This window comes from Antechinus flavipes, chromosome 2 (genome assembly GCF_016432865.1).
Source record: "Antechinus flavipes isolate AdamAnt ecotype Samford, QLD, Australia chromosome 2, AdamAnt_v2, whole genome shotgun sequence".
Classification (NCBI taxonomy): domain Eukaryota; kingdom Metazoa; phylum Chordata; class Mammalia; order Dasyuromorphia; family Dasyuridae; genus Antechinus; species Antechinus flavipes.
Genome location: NC_067399.1, coordinates 385,169,642 through 385,188,192, shown reverse-complemented (window position 1 = coordinate 385,188,192; position 18,551 = coordinate 385,169,642). Strand labels below are relative to the sequence as shown.

The following is an 18,551-nucleotide window of genomic DNA, read 5'->3' as shown; positions in this document are numbered from 1 at the left end:
TGTGCATGTTAATGTTTTAGTAGTTTTCAATGCAAAAATGATGAGATAATGATAAAATGTATACTGGGAAATTGACTCAGGATGAAGAAATGAAAGAAATAAAAAATTTTGTAACAATATACAATTCACATCTGTGTGTATCATGTGTATCATGAATACTTCTAAAAAAGTAATTTTTATTAAAATTCTTTTTAGGAAATTATTGTCATTTTCTAATGACTATCTCTTCTACCCCACACTTGCCCTATAACAAAAGTAGTACAAATTAGCAAAATAATTCAATTCTTTGGAAACTGGTTATATAGGACAATACACATCTCATTCTATATCTCTGCCACTATCTCTGCAACATTCTGAAGTCCCAATTGGTCAATACATTAATCAAAGTACTACTGTACTTCAGAATTGTTTTTTATTACATTATTTTAGGCAATATAGAAACCATTCTCTTCAATTTTTTTACTGCATTCAATATCAGTTCATAAAAGTCTTCCTAAATTTCTCTAAGTTTTTCATGTCAATAATTTGTTACTGCATTTTATATTTCATTCATTTGTATGCAACCATTTGTTCAGTCATTTTTCCCAACTGATGGTGACATATTTTATTTCTAGTTCTTTGTTACCACAAAATATGAGTTTTTGTATTCATTGTACCCACTTCCACAACTCTGCCACAATGACTGCAGAAGGGTAAAAGAATCCCATAGTATTTATTTTGAATTTTTCTTCATTTCATAGGTCGTTATTGACAAACAAGTCATAAACTATTTGTCACCTTATTTGTGATTAGCCTTTTGATATTTAACTAGGTTGTTCATTGGCAATCAGCCAATCTGACACTGGGATAATATTTTCCATTAAAAAATGGAAGCGTAAGCCTGATAACAATTTTAAACGGCAAATAATTTGGAGAGCTTTAACAATAAAGTAAAAAGAAAATGACTGAATAATAAAATGTTAGGTTTGAAAGAGTTCTTATCTGAATGTATGTGGAAAGTTTAGGAAATATTCTGCAAATCAATAAGATTCTCCATTGATTTTAATTGACTTTTAAGTATTCAAAGAATGAAGCATGATTATTACCAAAGATCCTGTCATACCCTCCTCTTGGAGTTATATAAAAGCTGTAAAAAACATTTCTTTCCTTTTGAAATTGTATAAACAGAGACTGACACCAAACACAACAAATACTTACATTGCTATCCTCCAAAAACTTAAGTGCTTTTGCTATGTTGTTCAACCGAAAAATACGATGGGATGAGGATTTATATTCATGCAGCTATAAAACAAAACATAGTTTATTTAAAGTGGTAAAGCTTTTTAAAAACTGTTTCACTTTAGTTTAAAGTGAAGATCTGGGGCTCATATGTATTGATCTGAATCATAAATAATCACAAATAATTAGAACTAAATGGCACTACCAAAAATATTTAATCTAACATCCTGATTTACAAGCAAAGAGATTAAATTCTTGAGAGAATAAGTATTTTGCCCAAAGGGAGTTAGTGACAAAACCAAGACTAAAACCCAACCCAGGAGTTTTCACTTCCAGGGGAGAATTCTTTTCACAACACCATGAAAAAGAGAGTATTTGTGTTTCAGAATAAATAAAGTGCTATCAGTGCTTGAGGTCAAAAGTCAAAGTAACAATGGGGTCTGTTTAGTTCATCACAAGTGAGGGAAGAAAATGAGTTAAGGAATAATAAATTGGTTTCAATTTTTAGTTCACATTGCTTTTTTTTTTTTTTTTTAAACATCTCTCATCTGCTGAGAACCATCTCTAAGATTTTTTTTTTATTGCTTGTATTGATGCCTTATGTCATGGCAGGAATGATCAACTATATGTATTACCAGGCAATTTCTAAATCATCAGACAAGTCCTTTCCTGATGGCAACGGAAATTTCTGTTTTTGAGCCAAGAAATTTGTACACTGTTATGTGAGGAGGGAGAAAATGTGCTTGTAGGAGCAGATTGATATCTGGAAATGCTAATTTCACATATTGGAAGCAACTACATAAGAGGGCCAAGAATGGAATTCAAATTTCCTTAAAAAAATGAACCCATGGTAACCAAGATTATTTACTAATTAAGCACCTTTTTTTGTTCTTTTCTAGCAGGCTAGCTACTACAGATACATTATAGTTATATAATATATTTTAAAAATTAGTAGCAGCCAGGGAGTCAAAGATTAAGATTTGTTTTTATCCTGGGCAGGGCAGAATATATAATGTTAAGAGCTGAGAAAGGCTCTGCAATAACAGATTCACAGAATATTAGGACTGGAGGGAACTCGGAATCCAAAAAAATTAAATGTCAGAATTAAAAGGAGTCTGTATCAAATAATATAAAGCCAATGTAAAGGTCAGCTAGTTGTAGCCCTGTCACATTATTTTTCAGATGTGGAAACTGAACACTTTTTTTATGTTTCCCAAAGCACTCCACATAGTTCTGGGTATAATAAAGGCACTTATTGGTTAGCGCCAGTGGTAGGTCCTGAGCCAGTGATGGCTATTACATGATCCTGTCCCACCATCTTTTTAATTTTCACTTTTCTTCCATAATAAGGACTTACATTGAGGGATAATTTTGTTGTTGATAATAATCTCATTTGGAAAAAAGTTTTTTCCTATCACACCACTATAGATCATGCTTTGATTCAAAGTATCAGGAACTGATGTTTATATAATCCTTTATTAAAGATGTGTGAAGAGTTTTACATATCAATATGTAATATTATGTAATGTAATATAATGTAATAAGTCTCATTTGACTCTCAAAATAAACTAGTAAGGGAGGTGCTTTTATAATCCCCAATTTATAGATGAGGAAATGGAGGTTAAGAGGTCAAACAACTTGCTCAGGTTCACACAGTTATGCAATAAGTCTTTGAGGCAGATAAAATTCCTATCAAAACTTAAATGGTAGAAGTGTGGTATAGTCCTTGATTTGTGGACTGAAGAATTTGAATATAAACTATTATTACTATTAAAGAAGTGATGACTTCCCTTCTTTTTACTAGTCTCATATACAAATGAGGTTGATGGACTAGATGCTCACTAAGGCCCATTATAACTCTAGATACTATGATGCTGTTTTTTTAAATAATTGATAACCAATTTATGGAGACACGAACTCAGATCACAATGAGAATGTTAACAAAGCCCATTCTCTCAGTGTGTTTCATTTCCAGGAGCATCTATTTGGATAGTGCTACAAGAAACTAAATACTCTTTACAGGAGGCAATATATATAATTTATTTTTGCTTTTTGGCTATGCACATACATATGTAAATATTTCCATATGAGTCATGATGGGAGAAAAACATTTTTAAAAAGGGAAAAACATGAGAAAGAAAAAAAAAAGAAAAAAGATGAAAATAGTATTGTTAATTCCAATAGACTTAGGATGGAAATGGATGCTCTCTGCATCTAGAGAGAGAGCTATGGAAACTAAATGTTTTATCAAAGCACAGTATTTTTACCTTTTTGTTGTTGTTTGGTCACTTGTGTTTTTTTTTCTTTCTTGTGGTTTTTTCTTTTTATCTGATTTTTCTTGCATGACAAATATATTTAGAAGAATTGCACATATTTATGTTGGATTGTTTACTGTCTTGGGAAAGGGGAAAATGGAGGGTAGGGAGAAAAATTTGGAACACAAAGTTTTGTAAAAGGGAATGTTGAAAACTATCTTTGCATGTATTTGGAAAAATAAAATGCTACTAAAAAAAAAAAGAAAAGAAAATAGTATATGTTGATCCATATTGAGTCTCCATAGGTCTCTCTCTGGATGCATATGACATTTTCCACCCAAAGTTTTTTGGGATTGCTTGGATCGATGAATTGCTTTGAAGAACCAAAGTTATCACAGTTGATCATCACATAACCTTGTTGCTCTATACAATGTTTTTTGGTTCTACTGACTTCATTCAGCATCAATTCATGTAAATCTTTCCAGGCTTTTCTAAATTCAGCTTGTTCATTTTTTATAGAACAATAATATCAGGAGGCAGTGTTTTATAGTAGAAAGAGAACACAGGCTCTGGAACCAGGGGACCTGGGTTCAAATTCTACTCCCAACCATCTTTGGAAAATCTCGGTCTCTTAACCTTTTTCAGTTTTATTTTCCTCATGTATAAAATAAGAAGGTGGGTGGGATTAGATGCTTTCCAAGATCCCTTCTAGTTCTCATCAATAATCCTATAAGGATAGCTATGGTAACAAATATGTTTCTTGAAAAAGATTCCCATCTGTTCAGGGAATAATGTAATTTCCTAATATTTCTTTCCTTTTGTTATGGAAGAAATGACCCTTCTCCTCACCAAAGCCATCAATCTCTCTATATGTGCCTTTGATCCTATATCCTCCTGTCTTTTCTAACAGATTGCTGCCACTATTATCCCTGATAGCTAATCTTCAATCTCTCCCTATATCTTTGTTCTTTCAATTTGCCTAATGATACCCAATATCTTTGATTTTGAAAAAACTAAACTCAAACTTTCTATTATCTTGCTATGTCACTCTTCTCATTTTCAGCCAAAAGCTATGAAAAACCTGTCTATATTTATTGTATTTATTGCCTCTCTAGTCTCTCCTTTCACTCATTTTTATTTGGGCCTCAAGAATGAGGAAAGGGAAGATTTTCATTTTGCTAATGTGGGAATAATGTAGGACAGGGTTAAAGTTCAATCTTAACATCTACATTAGAACTAAGTATGGATTACTTATTCAAAGGCTTAAGTTTTCAATTGTAGGCTTAATCAGATTTTGAAAAGGTTGGATTGGAACCTGTCAACAATAATAATGTTGAAAGAGTTGTATGTACATAGTTTCAATGAGAATAGGAGTGGTAAAAATATTTTGTCTGATTTAAAATCTTCATAAAAATATCTTGTGTCATTGAAACAAGTTCAGTGTTAAAAATGGAAATCTTTGAATCAAAAAACCTGAATTCAAATAAATACTGGCTCCAAAACCAGAAATTATGTTGATACCAAGCAAGGTACTTGACTGTTCTAGATAAAATTCCTTAAGCAAGAGCCAGCAGGGAGTTTGAATTTGTACAACCCTCAAGCTTAGAATGATTTTTACATTGATTAATAACATGTGTAGGGCATGTGATTGAATATTAGAGATGGAAGAGAGCTGACCTAGCCAAATCCCCTCATTTTATAACTGGAGAGGAAACATAGAAGATTTACTCTGAGTATGGGCAGTTATTGAGAAATCAGTAATTTTATACATTGTCAGTTGAAACCACACACATCTGCCAATAGTTTAATATTAATTTTTACAGCTAAAATCTAGATAGGCTCTTATTTTGCTATTTTAATTCTTAACTCCTATTTTAGTTAATATTAATATTTGTTCTTCAAAGTAGGTATTAGTAAGAATTTAACAATAACAGATACACAAGATGCTAAGTATATTTTTTATGTAAAATAGTCTTTAAAAATAAAAGACTTGGAAAATACTCACATGTTGTAGTGGAAAGCATACTAGACATATGTAACACAGACCTAGGCCCAAGTTACAACTTGAAACTATTTATATTCTTCCTTGGGGAAAGTCATTGTATCTAAGGCCCAGGATATTCAACTTTAAAATGGGAATAAAAATAACCTATTTTACAAGGCTATCTGATGAAAATGATTCATGAACCATAAGGTATTATAAAGATTGTGCCAAAAGTGCAGCTTTAAGTTTTCATAACTTATCTTGCATATATTATTCTCTTTAAATGTGCTGTTATTAGAAATAAGATCTAATTATAAATGAAAATAATACATTGGGATAAGACATATGTCCAAGTTTATTTGTATATACATGTATATGTGTATATTTATGCATAATAGCAGGGAAATGCTATTGCAAATGAAAATGCTATGCAAAAATCAGCTATATAATTTAATAATAATAATAATGTTGCATTTATGTGGCATATTAGTTTACAAGACCCTTCTTTCCAACAATTTTATGAGTTCAATAGTGTTTTAAACTATTATCATTTTATGGATAAGGAATCTTGAGGACCAGAGATCATAAGTGACTTGACCCAGAGTACATACCTGATTTTATTATGCATGTTGTTTTCAACCTTTCCCCCCACTTGCATGATATACCTACCAGACTTTGCCCTGAGAGAACTTCTAACAATGCCATCAGGATTTTTCCATCTTGTATATCAATGAATAAATCTTTCACTTCTAGAGGAGGTTTGCACTGTAAAGAAAGAAGATAGAAAACATTCACTACCCATAAGCCATGTGATCAATTTAAATCCTGAACTTTTATACTGACATTTCTTTTAAAAAAGGAGAAAGACCACCTTAATATTATAACTCTTTCTATTTTCTTCAAGAAAATCTTAGAACTATAAATAAGACCAGATGGATCTTATTCTTTAATTTCTTCATTTTGTAGATAAGAAAAATGAGACCGATGGAGATTCCATGACTTTGCCCAATAGTATAAAACAGTTAATTATTTGTTAGATGATAGGTAAAAGCAAATACAGGCTGAAATTAGACAGAAGTAGCAAAAAAAATTCATTGTGGAGTAAAGGTTTAATTCTTATTTCTAGTATTTAATATCCAAATAATTTTAGTTTCTCATCTTTAAAATAAGCTTATTCCTGCCTTATTTCCTTAATGGGGTAGCTATAAGAATCAAATGAAATAATGGATAAGAAAGTATTCTTCATCCATAAAGCACCATGTAAATTTAACCTCTCATTGTTACTCTTAGTCCTTTGAAACTAGTTTAATGGAATGATATTTTTTTTTGCTTCATGAGGACATCTTTAATATGTTGTAATAGCCTGGTATGGTGTAATGGTGACTGCAACAAATACAGCATTATGTTCATGGATATGTGGATGGTGATAGATGGGTAAGGGTCACAATTGGAAAATATATAGCTTGGTACTTTATAGGTACAGGAATACACTCTTTTTACCATCCCCAAATCATGAATGTATTAAGGATTAGAGGAAAAACTAAGCAATTTTTTTGAATGCCTTGATTTTATTCCACTATTTTTGGTGAATAGGTAACTATGAGAACAACTCCAGTAACTTAGAGACTGCTCTTAAGAGAATCAATTCCACCAAAGAAAATGTATATTTCTATAAATATACGAACCAATATTTTTAGTTTTCAGAATGCATGTCTAAACTGAGGGAATATCCCCTACCAGAAATGTCAAGACTCATCTGCTCCCTAAAAGCCCTTTCCTAACTTCTGAGATTGGATCATATTACTGATATTTGAAAAATAATAGTAATCATAGTAATCAATCATTCTATGGCTCTTATAGAAGCTATATGGCTATATGGCTATATATATATATATATATATATATATATATATATATATATATATATACCCATTCAGAATATTTCCCAATTTCACATTCCAATACAAAGAAAGCAATTCCAGGTGGACAGAAATAACGGAATATTCTTAACATAAAAGTAAAATTCTTTCTTAGTAAACTTTCATTCTTTGATATATAGCATGCCAAGCAAGATGGTATCAGAAGATGGAGCCACAGAATCAGTTGGATCTGTATTTTGGTTCTGATACTTACTGGCTATGTGACCATGAGTAAAATTAGTTTATTACTGGAATACTTAGTTTCCTGATAAATAAAATGAGCATAATAATACTTGGATACTCATTACCTTATGGGGTTATTGTGAGGAAAATGTTTGACAACCCTTAAAAGGCTATATACATGTGAATTATTTTTAGTGATGACCCTATTCCAGACTTCCTTTGAAATGAACATGACAAATGAGTCAATTGACAGGATCCATAACTATTTCTGAGTGACAGTGCCATGATTTTGATAAAAATATATTCTATGTAGTGCAGGAAAAAATGATAATAAATGCAGATAAAACATTTCTTGGGCCTGCAATGTATCCTAAATGTCATGTGAATGGTACAGCAGAGCAAATATCCCATTATCTTTTTTATAATCTAATTCCTTTTGTAAATGAAGAATTTCTTCAGAATTCAGATATTGATGGACCGTGCACTACAAACAAAGTCAGCAAAAAGTTGCATGACTTCATCTCCCCAAATTGCCCCTAAACTCAATAATGATAAAATTACAACTGTTAATTTTATCAGTTTGAATTTTTGTCATTTATGTTACCCTATAAATTGACTTTGAAAAGGGGTGAGATGGAGAGGAGGAGACTTTATTTCCACAATTTATTTATTTTATTTTATTTTTTTTATTTTATTAAAGCTTTTTATTTACAAAACATATGCATGTGTAATTTTTTCAACATTGACCCTTGCAAAACTTTCTGTTCCAAATTTTCCCCTCCTTCTCTCCACCCTATCTCCTAGATGGTAGGTAGTCCAATACATATTAAATATATTAAATCCAATATATATATTGGTTATCTTGCTGCATAAGAAAAATCAGATCAAGAAGGAAGAAAAAGAAAAATGAGAAAGAAAACAAAATACAAGCAAACAACAAAAAGAGTGAAAATGCTATGTTGTGGTCCACACTCAGTTCCCACAGTCTTCTCTCTGGGTATAGATGGCTGTCTTCACTGAACAATTGGAACTGGTTTGAATTATCTCACTGTTAAAGAGAGTCAGGTCCTTGATTTCCACAATGTAAAGGGATTTGAATGCTCTTGGTAAAACTATCAGACAGGATTTTCCTACTTCTCTGACTTATATCAGATCCTAAATTAAGTATTTCAAGATTTTAGTTTTGAAAAGCCATTTTTGCTCATTTCTTTCTGAAATCTAAATCTATGTTAGGACTGCTAATAATGAATTGATATTCACATACAAAATGGACATTAAGTCATACATTTCTATCTTTAACTTATTTTTACATGTTTAATAATTTTTATTTAAGTTAAATATTTTCCAATTACATTAAAAATTTAACAATCACTTTAAAATAATTTAGTTACAAAATTTCTCCCACTAATTCTTCTTTCCTCCCTTGAGAAGTCAAGAACTTTGATTTAATTTATACATGTGAAGTAATTTCAAAGTTATTTCCATATTAGCCATATTGTAAAAGAAAATACAAACAAGTTTTTAAACAACAAAAATAAAGGAAACATTCAGAATTCATCAGCTCTCTCTCTGGAAATGGATAGCATCATGAGTATTTTGGAATTGTCTTACATCACTAAACTACTAAGAATAGCTAAGTCATTCATATTTGATCATCATATAATATTGCTGTTACTGTGTCCAATAGTCTCCTGATTCTGCTCACTTCATTTTGTATTGTTGATCTAAGTCTTTCCAGGTTTTTCTGAAATTATCCACTATCATTTCTCATAATATTCCATTATTTCATAAACTAGTTATTCAGCTATCCCCCAATTGGCAATTGCCACCACTACAAGAACTACTATAAATATTTTTGTATTAACAGGTCCTTTCCCCCATTTTCTAGTGATATTCTTGTGATATTCAAATGGTATGCATAGTTTGATTGTTCTTTGAACATAGTTCCAAATTATTCTCCAGAATGGTTGAATCAATTCACAACTCCAATTAACAGTGCATTAGCATTCCAATTTTCCCATATTCCTTCCAAAGTCTTCCATTTTCCTTTTCTGTCATAGTAACTGATAACTTGATAGGTATGAGGTAGTATTATGTTAGAGTTGATTTCTCTAATTACTAGTAATTTAGAGCATCTTTTCATGTGGTTATAGTTTTTATTTCTTTTTCTGAAAATAGTCTGTTCATATCTTTTGACTATTTATCAATTGGGGAATGGCCCTTACTTTTATAAATTTGGCTCTGTTCCCTAAATATTTGAGAAATGAGACCTTCATTAGAGAAATTTACTGCAAAATTTTCACTCACAGTTTCTTGTTTTCTTTCTGATTTTGGTTGCATTGGTTTTGTTTGGACAAAACATCAAAATTATCTTTTATTTCTCCAAATCTCTTCTGTCTCTTATTCAGTCATAATTAGCTCTCCCCTTATCCATAGATCTGAAGGTACATTTTTTCTATCCTTATCCATTTCTATCTTTTATGAATCCTTTTTTGGGGACAGTAACTTATTTTTAGGTATTATTCATCTGTACAACATCTTAAACAGTTTTAAAAGTACTTTTGTAAAATTTTTTCATTGATCACTCACAAAAAACCTGAGAAATACTTGAAAGATGATGTTGAATGGGAGAACTAATATAAGACTCAAGAGTGGCAAATGTTCCAATTTTCAAAAGTAGGTGGAGAGTGAAATCTACAAATTATACACAGAAATGTTTGACTGATTTCTGGGGAAATTCCAGAATATATTTTTTAATTAATTCTTTTTTATCATCACCTTAACATATAAACAAATGGGAATACTGGAGTATTTGGTTATTAAACATATGATTAATGAACAGCAAGAGAAGTGGTGAATTAACCTGCCTGTATCGAAAGTGGATCATTCAAGACTAATTCTGCATTCCACCCCTTTCTAAGTCAAATTAGTAAATTGGTAAGAGACTGTGTGTGTGATACAGTGAATAGAACACTGAACTTAGAATTTGACTGAACTAGGTTCAGTTCCCAACAGTCAATAATATTTATTAAGCACCTACTATTCTGAGGCACTGCACTATATATTTAGTACATTTAGTGAGCATTGGCTGTTCACCTGTATGACCCTTGATCCTCAAACAATTAAAATTAATAAATTACCTATTGATTAGATTCCTTCTGCAATGATAGATGGAATATCTAATTTAATCCAATGATATAATGGCACATAAGACTGGAAGAAAAGAGGAATGCAGTGGGCAAAGTCAAGTGTTTGGAACCTGGTTCCGTGGGTATGTGAAAAATATAATTCTGGACATACAGCAGGGTTTCTCCTTGTTGTCCAAAGAGGGAGCACATGAGTAGTAGGATGGACTCCTGCTATGAAGGAAGCTTTTCAATTGAATACTAGTACTTACAAAGCAGGGGAGGGAGAGACACGTGTTTTAAGTGAGCAAGCTTAATGAAATGGCAGCTGAAGTGGGAGACTAAGGCAGCCAAGCTTGGAGCTATAGCAGTCAAAGCCTGAAGTACCACAGCTGCCTTTGCTTTCAGTATTTTTCATTCCCGTTCAGGAGAAAAGTTCTAGATTGTGAGGATGGTTTCACCTTCTCTCCTTCCTCCTCAATGACCCAGTGGGCTAGAAGATGACCCAAAAGCTGATGTCTTGTAAAGGTACTCTTTGAATTTCTGTTTTAGTGGTATGAATTTCTTTGGCCAGCTAAATCTGTGCGATCTCACAGCTGATCTATTGCCTTGTTTGTGAAGAGGGAGGAATAGTGTTTGGTATTACTATATAGAGATGCTGAAAAGCCCACTAAGTTCCTCCAAATTTCCAGGCTTTCTCCTATCTGGGGCTGAATTAAATTGAGAGAGAGAAAAATGCTATTATCTTGATCTATTACAGATTAAAAAACTAAATAAACTTCATGACTGGACTTTTCCTTTTCCCTAGGCTAAAAAAAAATGAATAAAAGTTAAATTTTTATTGTCTGGGACAAAGGTGATCTGTCTGTAAATCTGGCATCATTTGACTTCTTTCCTTCTTCCTCCACACAAGAGTCGAAAAGGCTTTCTGCCAGGGTGGAGTCAAGGGCAGTAACTGGAGGGTTGGAGCTGGTGAGAGGAAAAAGGTGGGGCAGAACCTCACATTCCAAAGATGGGGGCAGGACTTAATGAGTACTTTTTCCCTTGGCAGCTTCACCTCTTACCTCAAAAACCTGTTTCCAGAAAGGTATAGAAATGCTACAAAGTGAGAGCTTTTTCAATGAGATTTTTTTTCCTTTAACTTTTGGTTTCTGCAAAATTTCCTGTATTATTGTTGTTTACTGATCTTGTTTATTTTGAAATTTTGTTTTCTTTTTCTCTTTGTAGCTACCATCCATTCGATGTTCTATATTCTTATATCTATATATAATGGCATGTAATTTGATTGTAACAAAGCGAATCTAGTTATGTTACTACAAGTAGGTGCAGAATGTTATTGGTGTTTGTTGTCGGTTATTCGTATACCTGAATTGTTGATACTTGTTATAATGACGATAATTATCATATGTCAATTGTTTTAGATCATTGCTTTGATCAGTTAATACAGTTTTCTTTGGAAATTGGTCAAATATTGCTAATCGTTACTGACTTTTGCTGATTATTGTTGACCAGGTTGGGTATGAGTTGGCTTGAAATGTGTGCTAATGTTTTTGCATTGAAATTCATGGAGTGGGGTGCTCCTGATTTGAAGGGCAGGCCCAGAGAGTAAAAATAAGGACATTAAAATGGCACTAAGAGAGTGTAAATAATTAGAAGGCAGTAAAGTAATTCTTGGCAAAGTCAAGGCTGGAGAGATTATCCAGTTAGCATTCTGTACCTTATTCCATTCTGCTGAATCATTCAGAAACACCAGGTGCAAGGACAATAGAAGATAGCATCTGTGGGTTGATCTTCATCTCTTTAGAAGGAGGGATTGGTTTAGAAGGTAGAGGCCTTAATGTTTAAAGAGAACAGCAGAGGAAAGAACATTGCCTAGGGGCAATAATGGATAGTTCACCAGGGAGAAAGCTCTAAATTTACAATATCAGGAAGAGACAGTTCACCTGTAGGAAGAGTGGAAGCCAGTTGGCTTATAGCAGGACAATTCTCATGTGGTAGAACTCTGCCCTTGCTTTCTACTACATAGCATTTTATTGATAGCACATATCAAATCTGATTAAGATACAAAACTGAGATGAGGTAGCTAATACAGTGGAGAGCAGAACTGGGATCCAAAAATGACCTCAAGACACAAGAACATCAGGCCAAATCGAATAACATGAATTTTAATTGGGATAAATGTAAGGTTCTTTATTCAAGTTCCAAAAAAAATCAATTTCATATGTATAATATGGGACAAATGTGGCTGGAAAGCAGTTCATCTGCTAAAGTTTTAACAGGATATAAACTGAATATAAATCAAGTGAGCCACAACAGCAAAACAAAACAAAATAGTGAGACTTTAAGCTCTTATCATAGAGGCTTGAAGGAAGCTGGTGATATTCATTGCTACATTCTTTACTGTGAGTACTACTCAGAAAAATTCTGGACACAATATATTTCAGGAAGGACATTGATCAATTGGAGCCTTCTCCAATTAGAGCTAAGAGCATACCATATAAAGCATGATTGAAAGAATGGGTATATTTGGATTGAAGAAGAGAAAATTTATGAGCAGAAAAGGATAACACTTTTTTCTCCTTGGCCTCTGAAGGTAAAACTCAAAACAATGGATAGAAATGCAAAGATACAGAAGACTAAAACTTGTTCTGAGGAAAAAGAAAAAAAAATTGTTAATAATATCTATCCCAAAGGGGAACAGGTTACCTTTAGAGAGAGGATGTTAGGTATTATTTGTATCAGGCTGCTTGCTGTCTTGGTGAAAGAGGAAGTAAGGAAAGGAGAGAGAAAGAAAAAAATTTGGAACTCAAAATCTTACCAAAACAAATGTTGAAAACTATCTTTATATGTAATTGAGAAAAAAAAGTAGATATAGTATGTTATCTTTCCATTAAAAGAGTTAGGATATCATGACAGTTTTCTGGGAAGGCTGCAGAAGAGATTCTTGTTAGATATGAGTCTGATTAGTTAGCTTCTGAGGTCCTTTCTAATGCAAATTTTTCAATTCTCCATGCATTTATTATTACCACCATTTTGCAGATGAGGACATTTACATTCAGAGTGGTTAAATGATTTGAACAGATTATCTATAGCTAGATAAGAGGCAGAATAGGACTCAAACTTTCCACTAAATTATACTCCTTTTTAAAAATGTTTTCATATGCAATATAAAATGCATTATTAGAGAGCATTTGAAATTTTAAACTTTTGTTTTCAACTGATAAAGTTTTCAAATATATAAACAACAAAAAAGACAGTCTGAGCAAAATAAAAAGGACATAAAAAAGAAATGCAATCAATTAACAAAATGAAAGGGAAAAAATGCAACCTGAAAACAATTCAGAAAAACTTTTTTTAAAAGTTGTAAATGACTGTTCAGAAACTGTATTCCTATGTTAGTTACCAGTTGTTAAAATAAAGAGTATGCACATCAGTTTTTAAGAAGGCAGGAAGTATCAGTGATGCCCACTGTATTTACTAAGTGTTTAGTTGCTATTTAATGCTTTCTTCATTGTATTGAGGTAACTAGGTAACATAGTGGTTAGAGTACCAGATCAAGAAGATTCATCTTCTTGAATTCAAATTTGTCCTCAGGCATTTAGTAGTTGTGTGACTCTGGACAAGTCACTTAAGCCTGTTTGAGTCAGTTTCCTCATCTGTAAAATAAGCTGGTAAAGGAAATGATAAACTACATGCTGTTTGCCAAGAAAACCCCAAAAGGAGTCACAAAGTCAGTTGTGACTAAAACAACTGAATTATAAAGTAATTGTAGACACTTTTGCATTTTTAATTCTGTGTCAGTTCATGTATATCTCCTCCCATATTTTGATGTATTCTCCATATTTATTACTCCTCATACAGCAATGATATTTCATTATATTCTCATTACAATTTGTTTAGCCATCTTCCCATTATTGTGATACGTGTTTCCATTTTGGAGGAATAGCTTATAAATATATACTGCTCTGTATTTTCAAAATATTTTCATTTGGATTTTTCAACAATTTTGAGGGAGGAAAAACAAGTGCTATTTTCTCCATAGATAACGGATGCTTAAGGAGGTAAAGGGATTTACCCAAAACAACATAGCTAATAAGCATAAGAGCTCCGATTTTAATCCAAGTCTTTTGTCCTTAAAATCAGTGTACTTCTACCATACACCTCTGCATTTTTCCTGATCTGTCCTTTCCCAATTCCATGAATTGGCTGACAGTATTTGCTATAACTATGATACATTCATTCTTTATTCTTCTTATTCATTCTTTTCCATCCATTAAATCAAAATTTAAGAGTTCCTTTAAGAATTCTTTCTTCATCCCTAAACTAGATATGTCTTTTCTTTTCTTTCCCTTCACCCCCAATATCAAACAGCACTTTGGATTTCTGTAATGTGCTTTTCATATATTATTATGTGTTTCCATTGCCTGTGTTGAACCCTTATTAACTCCTAATTTCATGTGAGAAAATCCTCATCTCAGATAAAGTGTACTTCTTGTGCTCCCCCCTTACCTCTACGTTTTTCAAACTTAAAATCCATGGCTCTTTCAATTTCATATTTAAAAAAGCTCACAGCCTCCATGAGAGAGGTTATGACCCAAGTTTTAGTGATTTTTCTCAATAAATGTTAAAAGGCAAATTATTCGTGTGAATCAGGATCACCAGTCCAGAGTCCTACACTTTAGCGAATGCTAAAAAATATTCTTAATCATGTAAGACTTTTCAGACATTTTTTTCTTATTGTATTTATAGCAGGGTCATGCTGTATACTCAGATTTGTTCTTTCTTGTGGGGTATATGGAGTAAATCTAGATATTGTCAGTTTGCTTCTCGTTCATAGCATAAAAACCCCATCTTTAGAAGAGGCAAATGAATGTATGCTTACTGATCATGCATAAAGGTAAAAATTGGTTTCTCTCGAGTGCAGGAGTCTGTGTGTGCGTGCGCGCGCGAGCGCCCGTGCTTTTGACAGGGGACTGAGGTAGTTCATTATTTGAGCTAAGAACTTCCAGTGAATCAAAAAAGCAGAGGTGTGGACTATGCATGAACAGGTTTAAACCTTACCATTCACTCAATCAAAGGTTTTAGACTTACTATGAAAAGTCCTTAATTAATTTAGAAGTCCTTGAAAATAATTGGATGTTAGATGATGCTGCAAAATAAAGGTGCTTAAATTCGTTTAGATTGGTTGTGACTTAACAAATAAAAGAGCAGGTCAGGTTAGAAAGCCAGGGATTTGAATATCTGGCAGCTCAAAATGGAAGGAATTATGTCAGGGAGAAGAAAACCCTGGCTCCTCTAATCTCAAGTTTCTGCCCATCATATCAGCTAAAGAAGGCCCTTGTGAGCCTTAAACAATTAAGAGGGGTAATGGTCTTCTAAAACCTGGGCCAGGGAAAAAGAGATAATATCAGGAGCTGAAGTGATGTAAAAAAGACATACCACATCTAAAGGGAAGATCTTGAGGAACTTAGCAAAAGGAGATCCAGAAATTTAATTATTTAGCCTTTGGCCAAACATGTTCTTCAAGCTCAAGTCTATTTTCCCTAGGATTCTATATATATTGGTAGGAATATTACAGATTTCCAGAATTAACTATTCTCTCTATATCTCCTTAGTAAATATTTTACCAAAAATTAATTGTTTGGTTAACTAATGGATAGCAATTGATAATCATAAGGAGTATATCTGTAAGAGCTTGTGAGTCCTAGCATTAGACAGACATTTTGTAACTCTTCAGGATTAACCAGCAAAATCCTGAGAGGATAAGAAGTAGTATTGCTCTGGGGATCCATCCTGCCAATGTTAATGGAGATCTGGTACATTGGGCAGAATTTGTGCTGTACAGATAACAATAACATACTAAAGAAATAGTTTTATATTTTTTGGTTAAAAACCAACATATTTTGGTGGTTATAAAAGTTTGTTATTTCCCAAAGTGGTCAATGAGAAGAGCTGAAATGGAAAGTCTTGATTCTGCTGCTTACTTTTACTTGGACCATTTGAATTTCAAATTTCACATCATTAATATTTTGGACAAGATGACCTAAAATTTCCTGTAACTCTTACTTTCTATGTTCTAAGATTATTTTCAACTTTAACATACCAAAGTTTTATTAGTCTGTGAAATTTAAAAAAAATTCAAAGAAAGTTATTCTCTTTAAGAGAAAATATGATCTCATTGTTCATGCTCCTAAAGTCTGTAGAAAGTTTGGTAATTTTAAAGCACTAATAGGTGAGTAGACCTAAGGCCACCAGTAGTGCTGAGATTACCACTAGCATTCATCTCCTTTCTAAGGCATAGTTACACACCACAGAGATCCATACACTCTGGTATTTTAATTGCCAGCCTTGATTACATAGATAGCAAAAGATTTAACAAAGCTATATTGGAAACACAAATGAGCAACTTAATAGTGAAACTTTTGGAATTTTAGATCTGGAAGCAATGCTCACAAAAACTGAATATTTAAAAATAATCTTTTTTAAAAACTGCAAAAGAACTAAGTATATAGATAGAAAAAAATGAGCCTTATTTTTAATATCAAATCAGATCTGATGTATTGCAAAGCACTTTGTAACCATAAAGACTAGATAAACATGGATGGTTAGTGATATTATTTGTCTGATCGATCATATTTCTAATATTTTTCCTCATTCATTGCCAAGGTAATAGAGAAATTTTAGAAGGAAACGGTGTCAAATCAGGAAAACTAAGCAGATTGTTAGGTTTGCCTTTTTGAAAGTGTTTTATGATAGTATTAAAAAAAATGTCAGAGATATTGAATGTTCTATTCCACTGCTCACCTCCCACTAAAAAATCCTCCCTTGTAGTCATAGGCTTACCTTTTCCAAGTGTAAATTGATCCACCGGGTGAAGGTTCTCTTCTGAACATTTTCCCTCTCAACTAGAAATAAAGTATAACCATTAGATAAAAAAAGAACCATACTTCAGATCTTTATCTCATACTTCCTTATAAGATAAGATGGCAAACTTGAATAATAAATCTAAGACTATAAGGAGGTTACTCCTAACACATGAAGGGATTGTGTCCCAAATTTGGTCAGTAGAGTCAGATGTGTGGAGCTCGAGAAGTTTTTCCTATAAAATTTCACATCTATAAATCACTTCTAAAAAGTTCATAAAGGTTTATTTAACCCTATTTAAGTGTGTATATAAGAATCACAAAATTACAGAGCTGGACAAGACTTTTGAGATCATCTATTTCAATACTCATGTTTTAAAAAAATAAAATGGACTGTTTTAAGAATATAACCTTATTGACATCTTTTGCTTTTAAAGATGTGTTTTTGCTTTTACATTATCTACATTTCTCAATGTGTCCTTTCTATAATCTACTCCTGGCGAGTCATCCTTAACAATAAAGGAAAAAATGTTCTGTAAAACTGACCAATGTATCCAAAAAGACAAACTTATATAAGGTTTTGCATCCATGATTCCTTATCTCTGAGAAGAAAAGTAGGTTCTTTTTTTCTTACATCTCTTTGAGGTAAAGCTTATGAACAGGAACAAGGCTTCATCGTTATAATTTTGCAGCATTTGGTTTAAACTGTTTTGCTATTACTGTTCTTTTTATATTAGATTTTAGTACTTATAGATACATATATATGTATATATTACATATTTTATTTAGATATCTTGGAAATCGAACTTTTACTTCCCCCCTTCCTCAATATGTGTATATCTTCTAATTTTTTTATTTATCTTGGATATTTACCAGAGAAATCTGGTACAACTGTTTTTTCATTTGACCAATTCCCTTCTTATCATGTTGTATTAATTTTTTTCATGTGAAAGCTTTTGAAATGCATATAGACAAATTATTTATCTCATCTTTTATAGTCTTCT

At 32.4% G+C, this 18,551-nt stretch overlaps 1 protein-coding gene across 2 annotated transcripts in view; it reads right to left on the bottom strand.

Annotated features, from left to right (window-relative positions):
- Positions 1–18,551, bottom strand: part of CLMN (calmin) — a 158,976-nt gene that overhangs the window by 39,974 nt on the left and 100,451 nt on the right. For both annotated transcript variants that reach the window (XM_051978433.1, XM_051978435.1), the window contains exons 2-4: positions 17,528–17,589; positions 6,127–6,222; positions 1,198–1,281 (exon numbers count right to left, since the gene is read on the bottom strand). In XM_051978433.1, the coding sequence (XP_051834393.1) occupies positions 1,198–1,281; positions 6,127–6,222; positions 17,528–17,589 (242 nt within the window). The remainder of the gene's footprint in view (positions 1–1,197; positions 1,282–6,126; positions 6,223–17,527; positions 17,590–18,551) is intronic.